General features: G+C 45.3%; 1 protein-coding gene across 6 annotated transcripts in view; it reads right to left on the bottom strand.

The window, feature by feature from the left end:
- The window catches only part of FYN (FYN proto-oncogene, Src family tyrosine kinase), a 216,056-nt gene that overhangs the window by 53,017 nt on the left and 140,667 nt on the right, over positions 1-22,372 (bottom strand). For all 6 annotated transcript variants that reach the window (XM_069598088.1, XM_069598092.1, XM_069598087.1 and 3 more), the window contains one exon: positions 346-603. In XM_069598088.1, coding sequence (XP_069454189.1) covers positions 346-592 — 247 coding nt within the window. In that variant the 5' untranslated portion in view covers positions 593-603. The remainder of the gene's footprint in view (positions 1-345; positions 604-22,372) is intronic.

The following is a 22,372-nucleotide window of genomic DNA, read 5'->3' as shown; positions in this document are numbered from 1 at the left end:
CTTCTGATTCTAAAGATCTGGGATTGGGGGTGGGGGCGGGGCTCAGGTATCTGTATTTTGAAAAAGCTGCCTAGTTATTCCAAGCCAGCCAGCCAAGGTTGAGAGCCACTGGACTCAAGTGACTCAGAAAGTTGTGCCTGGTTAACCCTCACAGGATCCTCACAGAGCAGCAGCTGGGGGACCCCCGCGCCGCTGTTGCCAGTATCTAGATTTGTCCATCAAGCTTTAGTGATTTTAAGAGCCTTTCATCTGGTAGCAGGGAGCTGGAGAGTGATTAAAAACTTAAACGTCAAAGGAGCACAAATGTTCAACTGCTAAAAGATTTAAGAGCAGCTTCATCCTGACCTGTTCCTCCTCTCGTTCGCAAGGTCCCAGTATGAGACGAAGAGTTCACACCCCCGAAGACGGTGAGTCCTTGGCCCCCGGCCCCGTGGAAGTTGTTGTAGTTCGGGATGGAGGTCACGCCGAAGCTGGGGTAGTGCTGAGGAGTGGGGTCTGTACCATAGCGGTACCCGGAGCTCTGGTTCAGACTGCCATCCCTCTCCTCCGTCAGTTTTGTTGCTTCTTTATCCTTACATTGCACACAGCCCATTATCTAAATTCCTGTTGAAAAGAAACAGAAAGAGGCACGTGAACTTGGATGCCCCCTAGTGGCTGGGTTGCTTGACTATAAAGAGGAATCTTCAACAAAATTCGCCATGTGGCATCTCAGGTCTAGAGGGCCACGGAAAGCAGAGGCTGGGGTTGACGGCCGGAAGCAATCTCAGTGCCCTTAACTTGACCATCACATTTATTCCTCATAGGCTCTGGGCGATGGGGTCAACACACAGCATGATGTTCACCATGCAGTATCTTCCCTCATGTGAGGTCTGCACCCTTACAATCCTAATATCAGATGCCTGCCTAAAGACTGTCCTATAATAGAACCTGGTTTTCTCTAATCGCCTTAAAAAATAGTGTATGCTCTCAAAAATGAGTCTGTGCAGTATTAGAATAAAACATTAGAATAAAACCCTCCATCACAGCAAAGGAAATCTGAAGAGAATACAGGCGTGTTGGAAAAGCCAGAATATAGCCCTTAAATAGCTCACTGTACTTCTTCATTCATGGCTACTCATTCACAGACACACATTTGGTAAATTTTAAGCAATAAGATAAGTATCAAAATTAAGAAATAATCACTAGATGAAAAAAATGCAGTTGGCAGAAACTAAGAGGGCTGAGTGTATTCGCAGGATGTCAAGATAGCCTACAGTCAGAAAATCATTTAAACAGGCTAATTAACTTTTAAAATTTCCATTAGCTGTTGACATCTTTCAGAAACACTTAAAAGCTCATTCCCACGTTCTAGAATTAGTGGTGAATTAAAACTTGAGTCACTGTCACCCCATCCTCCTTCCAACTAACCCTATGGTGTCGGTGCTGGTCTCAGGAAAGAGCATCAGCCAAGACCCAGGTGTTCTCGTAAGAGTCCTGAAGCTCGTCCGTCACTGGCTCCTCTTCGTTTATTTCTCAGCCCTGTCTCTCACGCTACCATCCAAACATGCCTGACTTCTCAGTGCTTAAGGTTCTATTCTTCCCACTCACCGTTTGTCCTTGAAACATGGCTTTGAACCCCTTTGTCCTCTCCTCTCTGGTTTTTTTCTTTGATATGGACCATTTTTAAAAAGTCTTTATTTGTTACAAATTGTTTCTGTTTTATGTTTTGTTTTTTTGGCCATGGAGATGTATGGGATCTTAGCTTCCTGACCAGGGATTGAACCCACACTCCCTGCATTGCAAGGTGAAGTCTTAACCCCTGGACCACCAGGGAAGTAAGTCCCTCCCTCTCCCTCTATGATACACAATATAATCTTCATGTCTCAGTTAAGACACCACTTCCTCTGCAAAGCCTTCTCTGATTCCCCGCCATCCCCAGGCTGGGGTGCTGCTCTTCCTCAATGTTCATATGGCATCTCGGTTTCTCTCTTTACAGCATCTATTGTGCCATATGAAAACACAGCCTTCCCACTTGTCTCACTGCCCAGTAGACTGTGAGTTCCAGGAAAGCAGGGTCCTGTCCATTTTTGTCATTGCTATATTGCCAGTGGCTGGCACATAGTGGGTGCTCAATAAAGAGCAATTGAATGAGCAGAAATTCTCTAACCCACTGTTCCTCTTTTATCCTTTCTGCCTCAAAGCCAACCCTTCTTCCAGCAACTTTTATCAGCAGTGTGCCCTGTGTTTTAGAATCTACTGGCATGTGTGAGAAGTGAAGAAGATTAAAAAATGGAAGGTGAGTTGGTTAAATGACCCCACTTTGGACTGCAATACCCTGTAATACCCTGTCCAGCTGTCGGCGGGGAGGTAGAAAATGCAATGGATGTTCCTGCCAAAGTTCTGAAAAGTGGCCCATTTGGGAACAAAGAACCAAATAAGAAACACATGACATCACGTGTAATTACATGTATCCACCGGGGAGAGTACAGCTGGTACAGGACCAGAAGGGACATGAGGCGGTGAGGAGCAAGGAAAGAACTAGTATCTCTCTATATCTTGCAAACCAAAATGGGTAGGCCACATCAGACACAGACTCTGGGGGAGCACTTTTCTGAGCACTGCTTTCATGCCGGCTGGGGTCATGGAAGCAATATCAGACTGTTTAAGGCCCTCTCACATTACATGTTTCAGTAAATACTTATTAAACTGAATGTCAGTTCCTGAGAATGGAAATGTTTGGAAACAAGCCGCCTGCTGCTCGAGCTGAGCTCACCAAATCTGGAACACATTTACGTGTAAATCATTCCAGATTAACTTACAGTGTACTCTGTCCAACATGCTCTCTAACTTATGGTAAATGAATACGATTTTTAACAAGTTTCCAATAGGAAATGCAAAGTATCTCCAAGGCGTGATTGGCTGAAGGATTTTCATCATTTGTTGTTGGTGTTATTTCACAAGATTGGTAAATATCTTGCTCACTTCATATTAGCCCTTTCATGGTGGAATGTTGCCCTGAGCTTCTACAAAGGCCAATAACACACTGCTTGTCCTAGGTGCTTTTCTCAGGGATGCCACTGATCTGCTATAGTTGGAGGATGTGTGACCTGAATCACAGAATCATATCATTTAGGCCAGTGGTTCTCAGCTGTGGGTGACTTTGGGGCCCATGACCAAGGGACATGTCTGGCTGCACAACTTGAGGGCAAGGAGGACTGCTGGAATCCAGTGGTGAGAGACCAAGGGTGCTGCAAAGCCTCCTACGGCGAACAGGACAGCCTCTAACAACAAAGAATTACCTGGCTCCAAATGTGAATGCATGAAGCTTGAGAAATCCTGATTTATGAAGAAGACAGAATTTATAGCTATATCTTTGAAACAGTATAAGAGCTGTTTTCCTTATATGCATGTGGTTAACACTGCAATCCAGAATGCCTTCCTTAGGAGAACAGGTATGCTGGGGCGAAAAACGCAATTTAAAAAACTGACATAAAGTGCTGTTTTTTCTCGAGAAGTTCATTCCTGTGACAGAGTAAATAATCTAAAACCACTGAGAACTCTCACTACAAACTACTCTTTCAATTCCATCAAAACAAAACCCTACATCAGAAACCTATTGAAAACAGAACCTTACATCTAACCAAACTAAGAAAAAAAATCTTTCAGGAATCTACTGGGACCAGTCTCTCAGAACTATCTAAGGTGCTGCCTCCGGGGCCACAGTCTTCATTTTGCCCCAAATAAAATGTAACTCACAAATATCCAAAAAGAAAAAAATCTACTAAAAAAAGTATTACTACTATAATAAATGTTTAACAGCTTTTATATAATTTTATGAAACAAAGGGTTGGCTTTGAGGCAGAAAGGATAAAAGAGGAACAGTGGGTTAGAGAATTTCTGCTCATTCAATTGCTCTTTATTGAGCACCCACTATGTGCCAGCCACTGGCAATATAGCAATGACAAAAATGGAAGGAAACAAATAGTAAGCTCCTTGGAAGCAGCGATTATTCTTCAGTTTTTCTTTCATTATTGCATCCCCAGGGCCCAGAACAGTGCCTGAAACACAGCAGGTACTCAATAAGTTATGTGTTACATGATTAAATGCAGAAACCCGAAACTCATTCAGAATCGTTTTGGAGAAAATTCTCTTTTCTAGAAGGGACAGCTCCCTTACCCCTTCACATGCTTGCAATTTTGCATAAGAAATGTTTCTGCTCGGATCTTGCTTATCCCCTTCACTGCGTTGACAAACATGAAGAAAAGGAAATAAATCAGGAAACGCAGGTTCAAGTCATTCAAAGCTACATTTCAATGAAAATATTTGTATAAGAACTTGTGGCCGTCTTCTTCCCACTTGAGGTGGTCAGACTAACCATTTCCTGATGAAAGGGGTCAGAAGATGCTATGAGTTGTACTGAGTGTGCCTTCAGGCTCCTTGCCATGAAGAAAAGTTCTTAGCATTCAGGTTACAATAAAAACATCCTTATTATGTACAGTTCTGTAGTGTGGCTTTTACGGCCCATGCTGTGCATCCATCGTGAACATATAAAGCACTAATACACTAGCTCAAGACCTGTGTGGCACTGGGAAATGCTGAATAATGCCATTCGAAAGTGGGGCCCCAGGAGTCCTCTGATCAGTAAATCATATGTCATGACCACTGTCCTCCGCACATCACCAGGCCTAGAAAAACTGATGCACAGCGCTTTGACCAGCAGGATCCTGTACCTGTGGTCAGGGTATTCATTAGAGCTGTGAAGACCCCTATTTTCTAATCCTTCTGCAAATAGACGGGCTCTGCTTCTACTATATAAGTAAAACCTGATTTACTTAAAGTTTCCTTAGTCTTGCGGGTGCTCTCACATGTGCCGTAAGAGCATGAAACAATGGGCAGAAATCACTAAAGAAAGAATTATCCCAGGACTTCCACGCCCCCTTCCTATGAGAGTGATGGATATCAACCATCACATGGGTGGCCTCAGAGTCCTTTTTCACATAGCCCTTGAGTGGTTGACGGAAGCTGACACGAAGGATGGAATCTATCCGCTACTCTGGGCACAGGCTACTTTGGTCTAGCACGAGTCTGGTGGAATGTACGTTCCCTCCGCTGATGCCACAGAACCCGGTCTGGTTGGCTAGGTGTACGTTAAACACAGATTTGCCCACATTTCCTCATATGCCAATCAATGAAGCAACACCTGTATGCCCAGGTTATACCACAGCAGGACTTGTAAGATTTCAGGCGTGTGAGCTAAGTACCAGAAAAGGAAAAAAGCCACTGGCGGTCTTCTGCAAAAAGCAAATTATTTTCTCTTGAGACACACAAATAGGATAGCAGGAGGAGGAAGGGGAAACTGACAACAATTTCAACAATGTAAGCACTTTGCCTGAGAAACCAACTGAGGTGGGTGTGGAGAAGAGAAGAGCTCTCAGACGTAAGTGCCAGCAAGGCTCTTGACAGCCCAGACTCTGCAGAGTGACAGGAAGAACACACTGGCCTGGGCGCTGATGTGGCACGATTCCTGGGGCTCTCATTCACCATCTCTTCAGCTGCTCCCTGCTCTACCTGGGTGGGTATCACGAGGAAAGTGAAAGAATGGGAAAGGGAACTAAACTAAGAACCTGGAAACCAAACACCAGTAACTGAGCTGGGGACAGCTGGAAAGGTATGCAAAGCTCAACTGCACACTGACTGCACAGCTGCATCGGCTTCTCTGGGGAAAAGCAAAAACTGGCAGCTTCACAACCAAACGCCCTTTTCTAGTCAACAGTAATAGTGAGGCAAATGGATAAGATGTGGCAGAGTCACGTGAAAAATGGGCTGATTTCAGGACAGAAGACTCACGGCAGGGAACTCTCGATCCTTGCAAGACTGGAAATACCCACAAGAATCAACCTGAGGTATACTTCTGTGTCCTCGATGGGGAAGCTACTCCCCTGAGAGTCTGGGGAAGGCTTTCCTTAGCTTTCCCCACGGAACAGCTGGAAGCAGGACATTCAGAGACAGAGGAGGGCCTCACTGGCAGCAGTGGCAGTTGGGCCACAGTATCTGTCTCTCCAGTGTCTCAGCATTTTCAAATCTTTTACGATACGGCTCTCCTCTCTGTGGGACCCTGGGTCCTGACCCCCTGCGGGCAGTGCAGGCAGGGCTGTCTGATGGGGACAGCCAGGACAGAGGGACCAGGGATGCCTGGGGAGGCTGGAGAGAGATCAGGGCCACACTCAACCCTTTCTGAAGCACAAACACTCCCCGAAGCAGGGAAAAGGTCACAGCTGGGATGGCATTTTAGAGATGTAAATACTTGAGGTCTGAACCACACACAGCACTGGTGCTAGGTCCAGCCAGTGCCTGAAGCCCAGTTATGAAAAATGAACACAAAAGACCATGCCAGTGAGGGAAAATCCTCTTTTTGCTGCCAACTCAAAGGCAGGCGTGAAGTACCTGCCTTGTTGAAAAGGTGTTGCAGAACTCTAAGGTGTGCCCAAGATTCCCACCTCCTGTAGATAAGCCCTGGATAGTCCCTGGGACTTGTGGATGATGGAATCATGGCTCCTGTGTTTAGGTTCTCGTATTTTGCACAGTCGATTTTAACTGAAGAGGGATTATCCTAGATAGACCTGACATCATCATGTGAGCCCTTGTAGGGAACTGGCTTTTTTTTTTTTTTTTTTTGGAGAAGTAGATTCAAAGTGTGAAAAGCATTTCATGGGAGGGATATTTTCCACTGCTAGCTTTGAAGACAGGAGTTATGTGGCCAGGAATATGGGTGGCCTCTAGGAGCTGAGAACAGCCCCCACCTGGCAGATTGCAAAGAAATGGGGACCTCAGTCCTACAACCACAAGGAACTACTGAGTTGGGTCAAGAAGCCTAAAAAACTTGGAAGTGAATTCTTCCCCATTCAAGACTCCAGATGAGAATGCTATTAGCCGATACACTGATTTCAGCCTTGCAAGTGGAGAGAGCAGCCACATTGTGTCTGGACTTGTGACTCAAAACTGTTAGCTGATAAATGGGCGTTGTTTTAAATCAGGAAGTTTGTCATAATTAGTTACAGGGCAACAGAAAACAAATGCTTATTATATTTTGGTGGGATGGGGCATCACAGAGATGAAGGCTCCCAATCTCAGCAGTGATGACCACTATCAAGTGAAGGTGCACAGCAAGCCAGGTGCTGTGCTAGGTACTGGAATGTGTCTTCTCACTAAATTTCCATGACAACCCTAAGATGGAGGATTGCTATTTGCTCTCACCGTACAATGGAGGACCAGAGAGGTTTGGGAATTTGTCCACAGCTCAGGCAGGGGTGGGGATGGGATTTGAAGCCAGACAGGCTGACTTCCTGGCCAGCCCATGGAGCCTCTACATTAGTCTTGCCTCCTGCCCCATGGAATCTAGGTCAGTCCACACAAGGGTGTGGGCACCAGGGTGGGAGGTGTGGAGGGAGAGACCGGTGGAGAAGGTCCCTGACTCCACAGAACCCAACCTCATGTGCATGACTAATGGATGCCCTGATTTCACGGACTGGGCCCCGCTCCTCCAGATCCCCAGGCTACCCCCCGAGACAGCGGGCTCAGCAAGGGTGCTGGTACCAAGCCAGGTATGGTGAGTCACCAGCTTCCTTGATGTGGTTTGGCATCTTAATGAACGTTTGTGCCAATGACATTAGAGCAGCCCTTAGTTTCCTGATACTTCCTAGACATGGCAGGATATTTATAGATACCAGAAAGGAGTCAGCACTGGGTTCCTTAGTGTAAAACAGAGCTGTCCTACTGCACTGAAAACATGATGAGCTTTACATTATGTAAACTTTCTGGAACATGTTGACTGCATAAACTGAGCTATACACATGTAATGCTTCCTCCAAGCACAACAATAACAGATTTCTACCCTAGGGAGCCCTCAGAGCAAGAGACCCCCCACCAAACACAGGGGATAAAATAATACTATGTCTTTGTGGTGAGAAGAAGTGAAAGCAGGAACATCTAAAGGCAGAAGCTGCCACAGGCAACAGCGGCAGAACCAGAGCCTATGGAAAATCAAGTTAAAACTTTGATTCAGAAATAAAAGAGGGGCAGTTGGACTCATCGGATCACTGATGCTCGGCTTTGCAACAATGGCCTTTGGAGGGTGAGGAGGAAGGACCTTGCTCCATACCACAGAGCAAGGGAACTGAATAGAAATCACTCTTAAAATGTCACATTACTTTAAGAAAAAGCCACATTCCTGGCACCTAGAACATCTGCTGGCTTCCTCTTTCTGGCTTGTCCTGTTCAAATGACCCTCAGGCTGCTCAGTTCAGTTCAGTCACTCAGTAGTGTCCGACTCTTTGCAACCCCATGAATCGCAACACGCCAGACCTCCCTGTCCATCACCAATTCCTGGAGTTCACTTAGACTCATGTCCATCGAGTCAGTGATGCCATCCAGCCATCTCATCCTCTGTCATCCCCTTCTCCTCCTGCCCCCAATCCCTCCCAGCATCACAGTCTTTTCCAATGAGTCAACTCTTCTCATGAGGTGGCCAAAGTACTGGAGTTTCAGCTTCAGCATCATTCCTTCCAAAGAAATCCCAGGGCTGATCTCCTTTAGAATGGACTGGTTGGATCTCCTTGCAGTCAAAGGGACTCTCAAGAGTCTTCTCCAACACCACAGTTCAAAAGCATCAATTCTTCAGTGCTCAGTCTTCTTCACAGTCCAACTCTCACATCCATACATGACCACTGGAAAAACTATAGCCTTGACTAGATGGACCTTTGTTGGCAGAGTAATGTCTCTGCTTTTCAATATGCTATCTAGGTTGGTCATAACTTTTCTTCCAAGGAGTAAGCGTCTTTTAATTTCATGGCTGCAGTCACCATCTGCAGTGATTTTGGAGCCCTAGAAAATAAAGTCTGACACTGTTTCCACTGTTTCCCCATCTATTTCCCATGAAGTGATGGGACCAGATGCCGTGATCTTCGTTTTCTGAATGTTGAGCTTGAAGCCAACTTTTTCACTCTCCTCTTTCACTTTCATCAAGAGGCTTTTTAGTTCCTCTTCACTTTCTGCCATAAGGGTGGTGTCATCTCCATATCTGAGGTTATTGATATTTCTCCCGGCAATCTGGATTCCAGCTTGTGCTTCTTCCAGCCCAGCGTTTCTCATGATGTACTCTGAATATAAGTTAAATAAGCAGGGTGACAATATACAGCCTTGACGTACTCCTTTTCCTATTTGGAACCAGTCTGTTGGTCCATGTCCAGTTCTAACTGTTGCTTCCTGACCTGCATATAGGCTTCTCAAGAGGCAGGTCAGGTGGTCTGGTATTCCCATCTCTCAGATTTTTCCACAGTTTATTGTGATCCACACAGTCAGAGGCTTTGGCATAGTCAATAAAGCAGAAATAGATATTTTTCTGGAACTCTCTTTCATCCAGCGGATGTTGGCAATTTGATCTCTGGTTCCTCTGCCTTTTCTAAAACCAGCTTGAACATCTGGAAGTTCACGGTTCATGTATTGCTGAAGCCTGGCTTGGAGAATTTTGAGCATTACTTTACTAGCATGTGAGATGAGTGCAATTGTGCGGTAGTTTGAGCATTCTTTGGCATTGCCTTTTTTTGGGATTGGAATGAAATCTGACCTTTTCCAGTTCTGTGGCCACTGCTGAGTTTTCCAAACTTGCTGGCATATTGAGTGCAGCACTTTCACAGCATCATCTTTCAGGATTTGAAATAGCTCAGCTGGAATGCCATCACCTCCACTAGCTTTGTTTGTAGTGATGCTTTCTAAGGCCAACTTGACTTCACATTCCAGGATGTCTGGCTCTAGGTGAGTGATCACACCATCATGATTATCTTGGTTGTGAAGATCTTTTTTATACAGTTCGTCTGTGTATTCTTGCCACCTCTTCTTAATATCTTCTGTTTCTGTGAGGTCCATACCATTTCTGTCCTTTATTGAGCCCATCTTTGCATGAAATGTTCCCTTGGTATCTCTAATTTTCTTGAAGAGATCTCTAGTCTTTCCCATTCTGTTGTTTTCCTCTATTTCTTTGCATTGATCGCTGAGGAAGGCTTTCTTATCTCTTCTTGCTATTCTTTGGAACTCTGCATTCAGATGCTTATATCTTTCCTTTTCTCCTTTGCTTTTCACTTCTCTTCTTTTCACAGCTATTTGTAAGGCCTCCCCAGACAGCCATTTTGCTTTTTTGCATTTCTTTTCCATGGAGATGGTCTTGATCCCTGTCTCCTGGACAATGTCACAAACCTCAGTTCATAGTTCATCAGGCACTCTATCTATCAGATCTAGGCCCTTAAATCTATTTCTCACTTTCACTGTATAATCATAAGGGATTTGATTTAGGTCATACCTGAATGGTCTAGCGGTTTTCCCTACTTTCTTCAATTTAAGTCTGAATTTGGCAATAAAAAGTTCCTGATCTGAGCCACAGTCAGCTCCCAGTCTTGTTTTTGTTGACTGTATAGAGCTTCTCCATATTTGGCTGCAAAGAATATAATCAATCTGATTTCATTGTTGACCATCTGGTGATGTCCATGTGTAGAGTCTTCTCTTGTGTTGTTGGAAGAGGGTGTTTGCTATGACCAGTGCATTTTCTTGGCAAAACTCTATTAGTCTTTGCCCTGCTTCATTCCGTATTCCAAGGCCAAATTTGTCTGTTACTCCAGGTGTTTCTTGACTTCCTACTTTTGCATTCCAGTCCCCTATAATGAAAAGGACATCTTTTTTGGGTGTTAGTTCTAAAAGGTCTTGTAGGTGTTCATAGAACCATTCAACTTCTTCAGCATTACTGGTTGGGGCATATCCTTGGATTACTGTGATATTGAATGGTTTGCCTTGGAAACGAACAGAGATCATTCTGTCATTTTTGAGACTGCATCCAAGTACTGCATTTCAGACTCTTTTGTTGACCATGATGGCTACTCCATTTCTTCTAAGGGATTCCTGTCCACAGTAGTAGATATACTGGTCATCTGAGTTAAATTCACCCATTCCAGTCCATTTTAGTTCGCTTATTCCTAGAATGTTGACGGTCACTCTTGCCATCTCCTGTTTGACCACTTCCAATTTGCGTTGATTCATGGACCTGACATTCCAGGTTCCTATGCAATATTGCTCTTTACAGCATCGGACCTTGCTTATATCACCAGTCACATCTACAGCTGGGTGTTGTTTTAATTTTGGCTCCATCCCTTCATTCTTTCTGGAGTTATTTCTCCACTGATCTCCAGAAGCATATTGGGCACCTAGTGACCTGGGGAGTTCCTCTTTCAGTGTCCTATCATTTTGCCTTTGCATACTGTTCATGGGGTTCTCAAGGCAAGAATACTGAAGTGGTTTGCCATTCCCTTCTCCAGTGGACCACATTCTGTCAGGCCTCCCCACCATGACCTGCCCGTCTTGGGTGGCCCCACAGGCATGGCTGGGTTTCATTGAGTTAGACAAGGCTGTGGTCCTAGTGTGATTAGATTGGCTAGTTTTCTGTGAGTATGGTTTCAGTGTGTCTGCCCTCTGATGCCCTCTTGCAACACCTACCGTCTTACTTGGGTTTAGCTTATACCCTGGCAGCACATTCTCTTTCCCTCTGTGCAACCTTCCATTCGCTGACGCCCAGGGACCCACAAGCACTTAATAAAAAGAAATGGAAGCATTAGACCCCAATGGTGAGATTTAACACTGCAGTCAACTAACTGCTGGAACCATTCCCAAACCCAAATGGACAAATGAGGTTTTAATAGCAAACCATGGAAAAGCTCCAAAAGGAGTAAAGAACACTTTCTTCTTACATTCACTTCACTTTTGGATGTCAAGGTTAAGACAAGAGTGAATGGTGATAAAAATAAAGGTAGATTTAAACTGTCTATGCCAAACAAAGGGTTCAGAAAGAAATAGGGCACTGATTGTTCTTCAGACCTCCCTCCATCACTTCTCGGACTATGGAAAAATTCCTTGTGGTTAGCACTTTAAAATTTTGTCTTATTTTTATTGAGATATAATTCATATGCCATAAAATCACCCTCTTGAAGTATACAGTTTAGTGGTTTTTAATATATTTGCAAAGGAACCATTACCACTATCTAATCCCAACATTTTCATCACCCCAAAAAGAAACGTGTACCCATTAAGCAATTATTTCCCATCCCGTTCTCAGCCTCGCCCTTGGCAACCACGAATCTACTTTATGTCTCTACGGATTTGCCTCTTCTGCACAATATGTGGCTTTTTCTGACTGGCTACTTGGCATAACATTCATAGATGACTTAGTACTTCATTCCTTTTTATGGCTGAAAGTACTCTATTGTATGGATGTATCACTTGTTTATTGATCATCAGCTGATAGACATGTGGGTTGTTCCCACTTTTGGCTATCATGAATAATGCTGCTGTACACATTCATGAACAAGCTTTTGTGTAGACATGTGCTTTCAATTCTCTAGGGTTAACATATAAGGAATTTATGCAGATAAGAAAACTCTAAGATTAGGTAAATAGGAAAGCATGTGAGCTGGCAATTCAACGAAAGTAAAAAACAACCTTAAAATATATTTCCCTTCAGTGGTAACACAATTTAGATTGGTGAGTTACTTTCACCTCTAAGTTCATGAAATTTTAAGAAGATGTTTGTCTAATAGTGATGACTATTTTCATACACTGTGGACAGAAGACCAGGAGTTAGCATGTAACTTTTTGTAAACCAACAGGGCAATATTATTAAAAAAAAAAAAACCAAAACTTAAAAATGGGTCTTCTCTTTAACCTCTGAATCTGTGCTAGAGAGATGCTTTTTTAAAAAAATGACACATGACGAGATCCTATGAGGTGTTACTTATAATTTAAAACATTTTAAAGTGTGCAAATTATTTAATAGGAAGACAATAGCTAAGTATACATTGCAAGGCCATAATGTAAAGTTAAACAGAAGTTAAAACTTATGTTTAAAGAAAATTATCATTAACATGGAAAAAACGCTCCTGCTATAATAAGAAAGGTCACACGATTGCAAGTAGGTAACAAACGCCTAGAGAAATCTTTGGAAGGAAAGATACCAAGATGCTTGCTGGTTGTGTGCAGGGGATAACATCATGGGCAATATTCTTTTTTCTTGGTTTCTTTGTTTCTCAGATTTTCTATACTGAGAATCCACCATTTAAAAAAATGAGAATAAATCATCTTGACTTGTTAATAAGAAAGGTCCTTTTACTCTCATCAATTACTGACTTAATTTGTGTATAAGTGGATAACAACTATAAAATGATGATGTATGCATTGTGAACTGAAAAATTAAGAGAGGGAGAGACAGTGATCGATTCCCAAGGCTACTAAGAGGCAACCGCTCCTTCCAGAAGTTGTCAAGATAAAAGATACCAAAGGACAGAGAGACTTCTGAGTGTGTTTTCATCACACCTGCGCTAGGAAGTGGGCAGTGAGGGAGCAGAACTGAGAGTGGGTGGCAAATGGACATAGAGCCCCCAGAGAAATCTAATTAGGGGCACAGATTAAGCAAAGCTGTGATACACAGTCAACACAGAGGACCATGGAGACGGCGAGTGGCAGAATCTGGGCTGACAGAACCAGGAGTGGGGTGGCTGGCTGAGTGGGCTCTCGAGAGTCTCTAGGTCCCACGTTCCCAGGTGGCTGGGGAAACCCAGTAAACTCAGGAACTTGAGTCACCCTGGAAACCCAACCCAGGGGCTCTGGTTATGGAGGATCTGTAGGACCTCTCTGTGAGCACAGGCCTGAAGACCCCACATGGGCACAGATCCAAGAGGGTGGAGGATGAAGCAAAGTACTGCTGTTCTTGGGATGCTTGTTACAGGCAAAGGGACTTGCTTGGGGCACCAGACAGAAAAGTTCCGAATTTTGCTCTCACTTGTCCTCTTGTTGCTTTCACCCTTTTCCTGTTGGGATGTTCAGCCTTCTGAGACCTTGACTTTTGAGCCACAAGCCCTGGAATCTGGGGCAATCCAAGCAGCGCATGGAACAATAACCAACAGAGGTTTCTTTGACCTAAAGTTTTTCAGAAACATAAAAGTTCCAACAGAGATATTTCTTCCTAATGTAAATCTTCGGGGTCAAGCCTCTTTCTACTCTCCTTGGCCCTGTTATCAAAAAACAATCACAGGAAAACAAAACTAAAAACAAAAATGTAGGCTTCTATTTGTGAATCAGCAAAGAGAAATAGGAAAGTCAGTGTCACATCTGGGCCATGGTGGCAGACACTGGCGTTCTGGGCTGAACTGGCCGAGGGCCCGAGGGTCAGGCTGTCACCTGGCAGAGCCACAAGAAAACACACTAGCACAAAGCAGCTGCTTGAACAGGCGTCATCAACGTCCCCTCCCTGCCAACCCGAGAATGAAAGCTGAGGGGGTTCACTCTCCAAGGATGGACAAAAACTAGCTCTGCCAATCTTTCCAGGGGCTATAGAGGTTCCTTGCCAGATGATTCTGCAAATGGGGCCTCCTCCTTTCAAAAAACAGTGAATTCTTTTTCTCCTTTAATTCACCAGTTCCAGCCAGGAAGATCCATTCCTTTAAAGAAACAGAATGGACTCTGAACAAGCATATTTCACTTCTTTTTTGCCCTTGAGTGCGTGTCTGTGTTGACCGCAACTTCCCTTTCCACTGATTATGTATCTGGTTTATGAAGTCAGAGCCCGTCAAAACCTCCTTCCCTGAGAATCTGGTGGTGGAGCCGTTTGCACTATGTTTCTGGAACTGAGGCTGAGGGCTTTTCTTTGAAGAAGGACATGAAGCCTGGTCCCTCCTCCCCTGGATCTTTATGTTGGCACTTTCTCAAGTTGCAAGGAATCAGCAACACCAGCAGCCGTAACTTTTCCATCCCTTGCAGCGGTTTAGAATTTCAAAGCTTCTTGGCAGCTGTTTTGGCGTGAATGCTGATAAACTGGCTATCAGAAAACAGACCCCTAATTCCATGGCCTCCACTGGGACAGGGAACAACTGTGAGGGTGGCGATGGGAACAAAGAGAGCATAGAGGCCAGCTGCCTCTGGGCAGCCTCCTCCTGCCATCTCCTCGCCTAAAGGAAACGAGAACAGTCACTGCCTTCCCCTTGAGTTTAATTTTCTCACCCTTAGTGAGCCCAAGGAGCTTGGTTATGTGGCACCTGCTTCAGCGATGCTTTCTCAAGAGCTCACACTCATGAACACAAAGTTGAATGCCAACACAGACACAAGGAAATAAGAGGAGGGAGATAATAAGCAGGAGGAAGAGAACATGGAACCCAAGGAAAGCAATCAGTGATGCTTTCCCCAGGAGCCACTATACTAGGACTTGGGATGACAAACTGGCCATGTTGTGCAGAAGGAACTTGGGTTATGTGGGCTGGACTACTCGTTGATGATCTACTTGGCAGGCGAAATCCAGTCAGATTTATGCTAGCAAATCCAAAAGAGGGAAGACTTAGTTTACATACCACCATACATTTTATGGTAAAAGCAATTCAATATTGACTTTTCACTTGGCATATATATAAGGCAGAATATTTTTTTCCCCCCAGAGTGTTGTCTTGTGGAGTTACTGAATCTGAGATTATCTCCTTAAAGACAGCACAGCTGTTTATCTTGCCTTTTTCCAAGAGCTTGCAGGATTCTGGTATCAGATATGGTTGCCCTGGGCCTGAAGGGTCAGAGGTCCAAATCCACATCACTGAAAATAAAGGAGTAGTGGGTGGATGAAAGCTGGTGAGGGAGAGCTGTCCCACCAAATCCATCCCGCTTCTTCCACAGTAACAGAATTTTGGCTAGGTATGTGGCTCGACAGCTAGAGACCACATTTTCAGACTCTCTTGCAGCCACGGTGTGGCCCTGTCACTTAATTCTGGACAACTGGTTGAGAGTGGGTGTGATATACTCAACTCTTGCATTCCTCAAGAGAGAGTGGGTTGCCCTCCATTCTCTTTCCCACTTCCTGTGGGCTGGAACGTGAATGCGGTGCTGGTAAACCAGCATTAACCAGGCAGAGGATGGCAGCCTACCAGGAAAGAGCAGAGCAGCACAACAGAAGGAACCTGGGCCGGATGGCCTTGTGGAACTCAGCTTTACCACCCAAAGCTCTGATCTCTGACTGTAACACGAGAGGCAGAACACCTATCCTGCGTGAGCCACTCGTTTTCTGGGGGGAGTGAAGTGGGGTCTCTTTGCTATAACAGATAGCCTGTATCCCAGCACAAGGAGGAAGTAAAGCTAACACAGAGGTCAAGGGGGCGGGGCTCTGCTGGCCATGTGATTGCTTTTCCCTCAGACTCTGGAACTAATAAGAGCTTCTAACCTCCTTTGACACTGACAGTTAAACTTGGATTAAGGTGGGTTAGTAGAATAACAAGCATAATGAATTGTAACAATAGCTACCGTTTACAAAGAACTTATTTTCTGCTTGGTACTTCACATGTGGCATTTCATTCAATCTGCAGAGCAGGGTATTATATTGTTAAGAAACCTTTGTTGTTTAGTTGCTAAGTCATGTCTTTACTCTGTAGTGACCCCATGGGCTTAAGCCCACCAGGATCCTCTGTCCATGGGATTTCCCAGGCAAGAATAATAGGGTGGGTTGCCATGCCCTCCTCCAGCAGATCTTCCTGACCCAGGGATCAAACTTGCATCTCTTGCTTGACAGGCAGATTCTTTACCACTGAACCACCAGGGACCTTGGGCTCACAGAATTTAAGTAACTTGTCCAGAGTCACCCCAGTCAGTAGGCCTGGACCTGACTATCCCATTCTGCCTTTTGAGAAGAATGTTCTGTTCCTCATTAGAAGACAGATTTAATGATGTGAAAGTTTTAGTGATGTGATAGGAATGGGCATTGCTATGGCTTACAGGTTTTATTTTTTACACTATGGCTTACAGTGTTCTTTTCTTGAAGTGATCTAGTTTAGGGCTAGATTCCAAGTTTCTAGGACATCTTGGTCCCAGGCACCTGGTTTAGAGAAGGTCTGGAAGTGGTGGCATAGCCTTAACAAGGCTGCTGAGCAGCCAAGTGGTATGGAGTATGTCACTCCAACCCTGTGCAGCCCGGTTTCCTCGGCAATCAAGCAGTAGTCTTTGACAAGCAGCTTTCAGGGTTCATTCCAAGCCTCACATTCCTGAAGGGGCCCAAAGCCCTTCTGCACATATTCAGACAGAACTGAGTCCCCAGACAGCTCTCCACTCTCCTCAGCCCTAGGCTGAATCTTGTCAATCATGGGGATTCACAGGGGGACCTTGATATGTGGTCAGGTTTGGCTTTGAATGCTCAGATGTCCCCCGCCACGGCCAGAGCTTGTATCATGAATACTATGCGAGTTTTACTAATGTAATGGGAGCCGGGCATTGCTATGTCCTACAGTTTTTTATTTGTTTTTACACTCTGGCTTAAAGCGCTCTTTCTTACTGTGGTTTTCAGAAGAATTGACTAGGTCTTCCACTTCTCTCTGTGGCTAAAATGAAGAGTAACTTATGACCTGGCTCGACCAGCACAGGCATTTATAACCTGCTTTGGTCTCCCTCGCCACACCTCCACTCCATTCCTCTCCTGCTCTACCCTAGGGTTGCTAGGTACAGCTGTTCTCCTCCCAAACTGCTAGAGATGAGGAAGTTAAGAAGACAACAAAAATAAGAACAAACCTCCCATCCTCCTAAACAAAAATTACTCGGAAATCACCATAGTAACAAATCACCAGTTTCCAACTGTCTCAAGTCCCTTGCATTCTTGTCGCTTTGCACACATCCTTTTATCTACACTCAGCCCTACCTCCAGCCTTTGTTCAGCAGACACATTCTGATTCTCTCTACATGACAGGAGCTGTGCAAGGACCTGTGGATATAAAGTCAAGTATACAAGGCCCTGCCTTCGAGGCACTTGTATATACCTAGGAGGGAGATAAGCCACTGAGTCAATGGACTCACGTTGGGGAATGAGTGCAGAGGGAGCCCCAAATCACCCAGGTTGGCAGCTGTGATGGTGGCTTCCTGGACGTGGCCCAGGTGAGGAGGGGGTGGGCTGCTCATGGAGAGCAGAGGTGTGCTATGGCACAGCTCCAAGGGGCTAACTCGACTTGGTCACGTACTTACAGAGCACGGGAACATGTGCTGGGCAGCTGGGCATATTGTGAGGCTCTGGGCTACAGAAGGAAGGTACCTCCTGCTAAAAAAAGGCTTACAGTTTAACGGAAAGGATGTGTGCAGCTCAGAAGGTGGCTGGAAATGAAGCCAGATCATAAACAACTCCCTGTCTGCTCTACGGCGTGTTCACTATGGTGCCCGAGGCATTGCTATGTGCAATAAGCAAATTATCTCATTTGATCCATCAACAGCCTGTGAACTGGGAATTATCATCATTGGCACTGTTTCACAGATGCAGGAATAAGTATAGGAATGTCAAGCTACTTGCCCAAGGACTCATAGCGCAATTGACTTCGATTTTAACTCACACCGGACTGAATCTAAGATACATACCCCTAGCCATGTGCTAGCAGGCTAAAGCATTTGTACATTATCCAGCTGATACCCATCCGGTAGTTAGCAGGAGTGAAACTGGGTCTTGATAGACAGAGTGAAATGGGGAAGAGAAAAGAGCAGTGCAGGCGAACCAGAAAGCCAGACCACAGTGGGAAGGGATTGTACCCGGGGGATGGAGAGCCATCTGAGTATGACATTTGACTTGCTCAGCTGGACACATAACTCTATCCATTCTAGCTACCTGCCTATGCATAATTCATACCTCATAAATCGTCTCCAAACGAAGCAAAGCTGTAGCTTTTGTTGCATGTGAGAATAAAGACCTGAATGCATACTGCAGCAGAGGCAATTTCTATGGGACTGCGTAAGTTACATTTTCTGAGAGCCCTGTCGTAGAAAGAATCCCAAGATCTCTAGGGGCTGGTAGGAGTGGGAGATGGAAAACAGACAAAAGAGACACACATCTGCAGTGCAGGACATCTGAAGAAAGACAACAACTGCCCACGAAATAAGGGGATGATACAGCTAATATCCAACAATGCCTTCCAACATCCACAAGAGAAGCCTGAATGAGGTGCTAAGGTTACCGGTGCAGGGCAGTGTAAAGTAAAGAGGGGAACACCAAAGCCTCCGATTCTGCAGAGTTTACTCCATCAGGTCAAACATGATCATTTTCATCAGGATGCAGAAGCAGCAGTTCTATCTCAGTTTTGCATATTTGTACTATGAACAAATTCTTTGGGCCACTGTCAGAAGACGGCCCATGTTTTAGCTACAACAGCCCTGCTTACATCTAGAGGCTCACCACGGTCAGAGGATGAAAACTCCTGCTCATCCACCAGTGATCGTCACCCACTGGCAGCTGTGAGCTGTGGTGAACTGTCCTGGCACCAAGCAGGACTGGCCTGTCCCCAGTGTTCACGCAGAGCCCCTGGGGAGCTGCCTTACAGACTCCAGGTAACGATGACCCTGAGTGTGGTTTCACACTCAGTCCCAGTTCTGGTTCAATGCAACTCAGATGGACTCAGCGAGTCACAACGGTACGTGCTTGGAGTGAGCCCAGGCAACAGCTGTGCGTAATGCTTTTCGACAAAGACTGACCCAACATGCTGATTAGCAAAAGCAGCCCACGTGAAAAAAGACTAGTCCTGGGTATAAGCAGCCTAGGCATGCATGCATGCTAAGTCGCTTCAGTAGTGTCCAAGCTCTTCATGATGCTATGGACTCTAGCCCACAGGCTCCTCTGTCCATGGGGTTCTCAGACAAGAATACTGGAGTGGGCTGCCATTCCCTTCTCCAGGGGATCTTTCTGACCCAGGAATTGAGCCCACATCTCTTACGTCTCCTGCATTGTTAGGTGGGTTCTTTACCACTAGCACCACCTGGGAAGCCCCATAAGAGGCCTAAACCCCCTGGGTATTCTCTGTTCCATCAAGTTTCATCTTTAATTTGGACATCCATTACCTGAATGCCCTCTACTCTATATCCCACCCCATTTCCTAACCATCCTGCTTCTCTTCTAAGATTTGCACTTTCTATGCAGGTTCCATTGCTAAAATTAAAATGTTGCTAAAAAATATCAGTGGATCTGTGTATCTCTTATAGAACAGACTGATTATATAGCCTATTTCCTGCCTTCCAAACCTGCTAAACTGTTTAATAACTTTATTTTTCTTAATTTTACTTCAATGGTTGTAAGTCTGTTTCTCTTCTCAAATCTTGCTGGTTAATCCTTCCTGCCATTCTTTTACTTGTTTCTTTTGTGCCTCAAGCATCTGACTCTTCTTCAGCTTAAAATGAGAGCTCGAATAAATTTTTCTCTTTTTTGACTCTGCTTCTCCCTGGAAAATAAGCAATTTTACCACTTTGTTGGTACCGGAGCATTTCTGCTTTCTCACTTAGGCCAGGTGACAAAAGTATCATTCATTTCCAAACCAGACCAAACCTCACCTACCCCCAAACACTTTCATTTCTATACTGTAATTCCAACACAGAGGAGTAAAACTATTGGCAGAAATTTCAGTCTGAAATACCAAGTACTAGTGAAACTGAGGAGCAACTGAATTCACATACACTGCTGGTGGAATGTAAACTGGTTACAACTACTTTGGAAAAACAGTTTTGCATTATTTAGTGAAGACGAAAATGAATCTATCCGATAAGCAATAATTCCACTTTTAACGCATGTATGCCTAAAGAAACATGCCCACTGAACTAGGGATTACGTGTGCTCTGCAGGCCTGGGAAGCCCAGGAATCTGTGTCTTTAGAGCTCTGCAGGTGATGTATGGGCCTCACTCCACTGAAAGGGTCTGGGATTGAAGGTTTACAATTTCAGCTCAAACCTGTCTTTGGAGCTGGGTCCCCCGAAACCTGTGTCTGCAGCCATAGGAGGACTTCCAGGAGAGGAGTGATGGGAAAGGCGCAGCAAGCCTGAGGTTTATGCAGCCATCCCTGGGGTGCTGATTCCTGGTCAAAGACAGCTAGAGCCCAGGATCTGGGCAAATTCACTGCTGCATCCTCCTCTTCCTTCTCTGGTGGCCTGGGTGAGCTTTGGCTTATAAGGTGCTTGGAATCAGTACCGTTGGCCTTCATCTTCATCTTCAGCAGAAGGCCCAGAGTTGTCCACCCTGTCAGGAGGCTGCCCTGAATGTGCGCTTTCTGCAGGGAATGAGGAAGCCCCGGGGTGACTCAGGAGGTAAGGCTTAAGTGTGAGCCCTGGTAAAGAGCCCCGGTTTTCCCTTCACACACAGGTGGTATGTCCCCTTTGTGAACACTCTCTCCACGGGCATCCTGTTTGCGATCCTTGGTAGACTGAGTCCAATACAAGTACAATGTCTGGTGCAACCCGGCCCTTAATAAACACTTTTGAATGATGATGAACAGGACATGAGATAATGAACCTCTCCTAAAGAAGCAAAGGGAACTTTCTACCTTCCTGCGTGAAGCTGCCTCCGCCTTCCTCCTGGCGTTGGCAGCTCTCGTTCAGGGAGGGTGTGCGATGGTGCCTCCGTCAACCTCACCTCTGTTCATTCCTCCCCTGATGCCAAGAGTGGCTTCCACCATCTCTAAAGACAAATGGGGAAAGTGCACAGACCGGCTAGGTCTCTTCCGTAATCTTCCAATTTTGAAACTGAAATGTCCCGAGGCTAAAGTCCCGATTACCATGGAGCCTGTTCTTTTAGATTTAAAACTACCTTCACTCTGTCAACAGTGTTATAGATTTCTCTGGGCACCTGAAACCTGCCTGGTTATTCAGCATCAGTTAGGCACTGAGGGTGGAGGCAATTTGTTTCATTTAAATTACTAGCTCATAATTATGTTCTAGCAAGAGGCACAGGTGTGGGAGACAGTGTTCTGTCGGGAGGAAACCAAAGGGATGATGTGATGTAAATGAAGTGGGGTTTGGACTGGGTTTCCGGGAGGCTGCAAGGAGCCCATCTCCACAGGACAGGGCCTGTTTCCATGGCCCTGTCAGGATTCTGTCTCACGTGGGTGTGTGGCTCCTGCTGGAGCTCCCTGCTGCCCACCCAGATGACCGTCTCAAGGGGGGCCCAGGCTAGGCAGTTCATTACTCGGGCATGTGGGAGAGAAACGGGAGTGATTCTTCTGGTAATGGTTTTAATTCCACTCCTTCAGTTCTCAGACGGTTTCCTCATTCTTCTCCTCCTCTTCCTCCTCCTCACACCTCAGCACCTCAGGGTATTGGTGTAGAAGCCGTGAGTGAGGAAGAGTTTGTATTTTGTGTAGGTCACTAAAATTATTCTGCTTTACGACTGAGCGACTGAACTGAACTGATACCTTGTAAAAGGTGCATGCGTGCTCAGCTGCTAAGTCGTGTCTGACTCTGTGATCCCAAGGACTGTACCCGCCAGGCTCCTCTGTCTGTGGAATTCTCCAGGCACGAATACTGGAGTGGGTTGCCATTTCCTTCTCCAGGG

Source organism: Ovis canadensis, chromosome 8 (assembly GCF_042477335.2).
Source record: "Ovis canadensis isolate MfBH-ARS-UI-01 breed Bighorn chromosome 8, ARS-UI_OviCan_v2, whole genome shotgun sequence".
Classification (NCBI taxonomy): Eukaryota; Metazoa; Chordata; class Mammalia; order Artiodactyla; family Bovidae; genus Ovis; species Ovis canadensis.
This window is presented reverse-complemented; position numbering and strand designations above follow the sequence as displayed.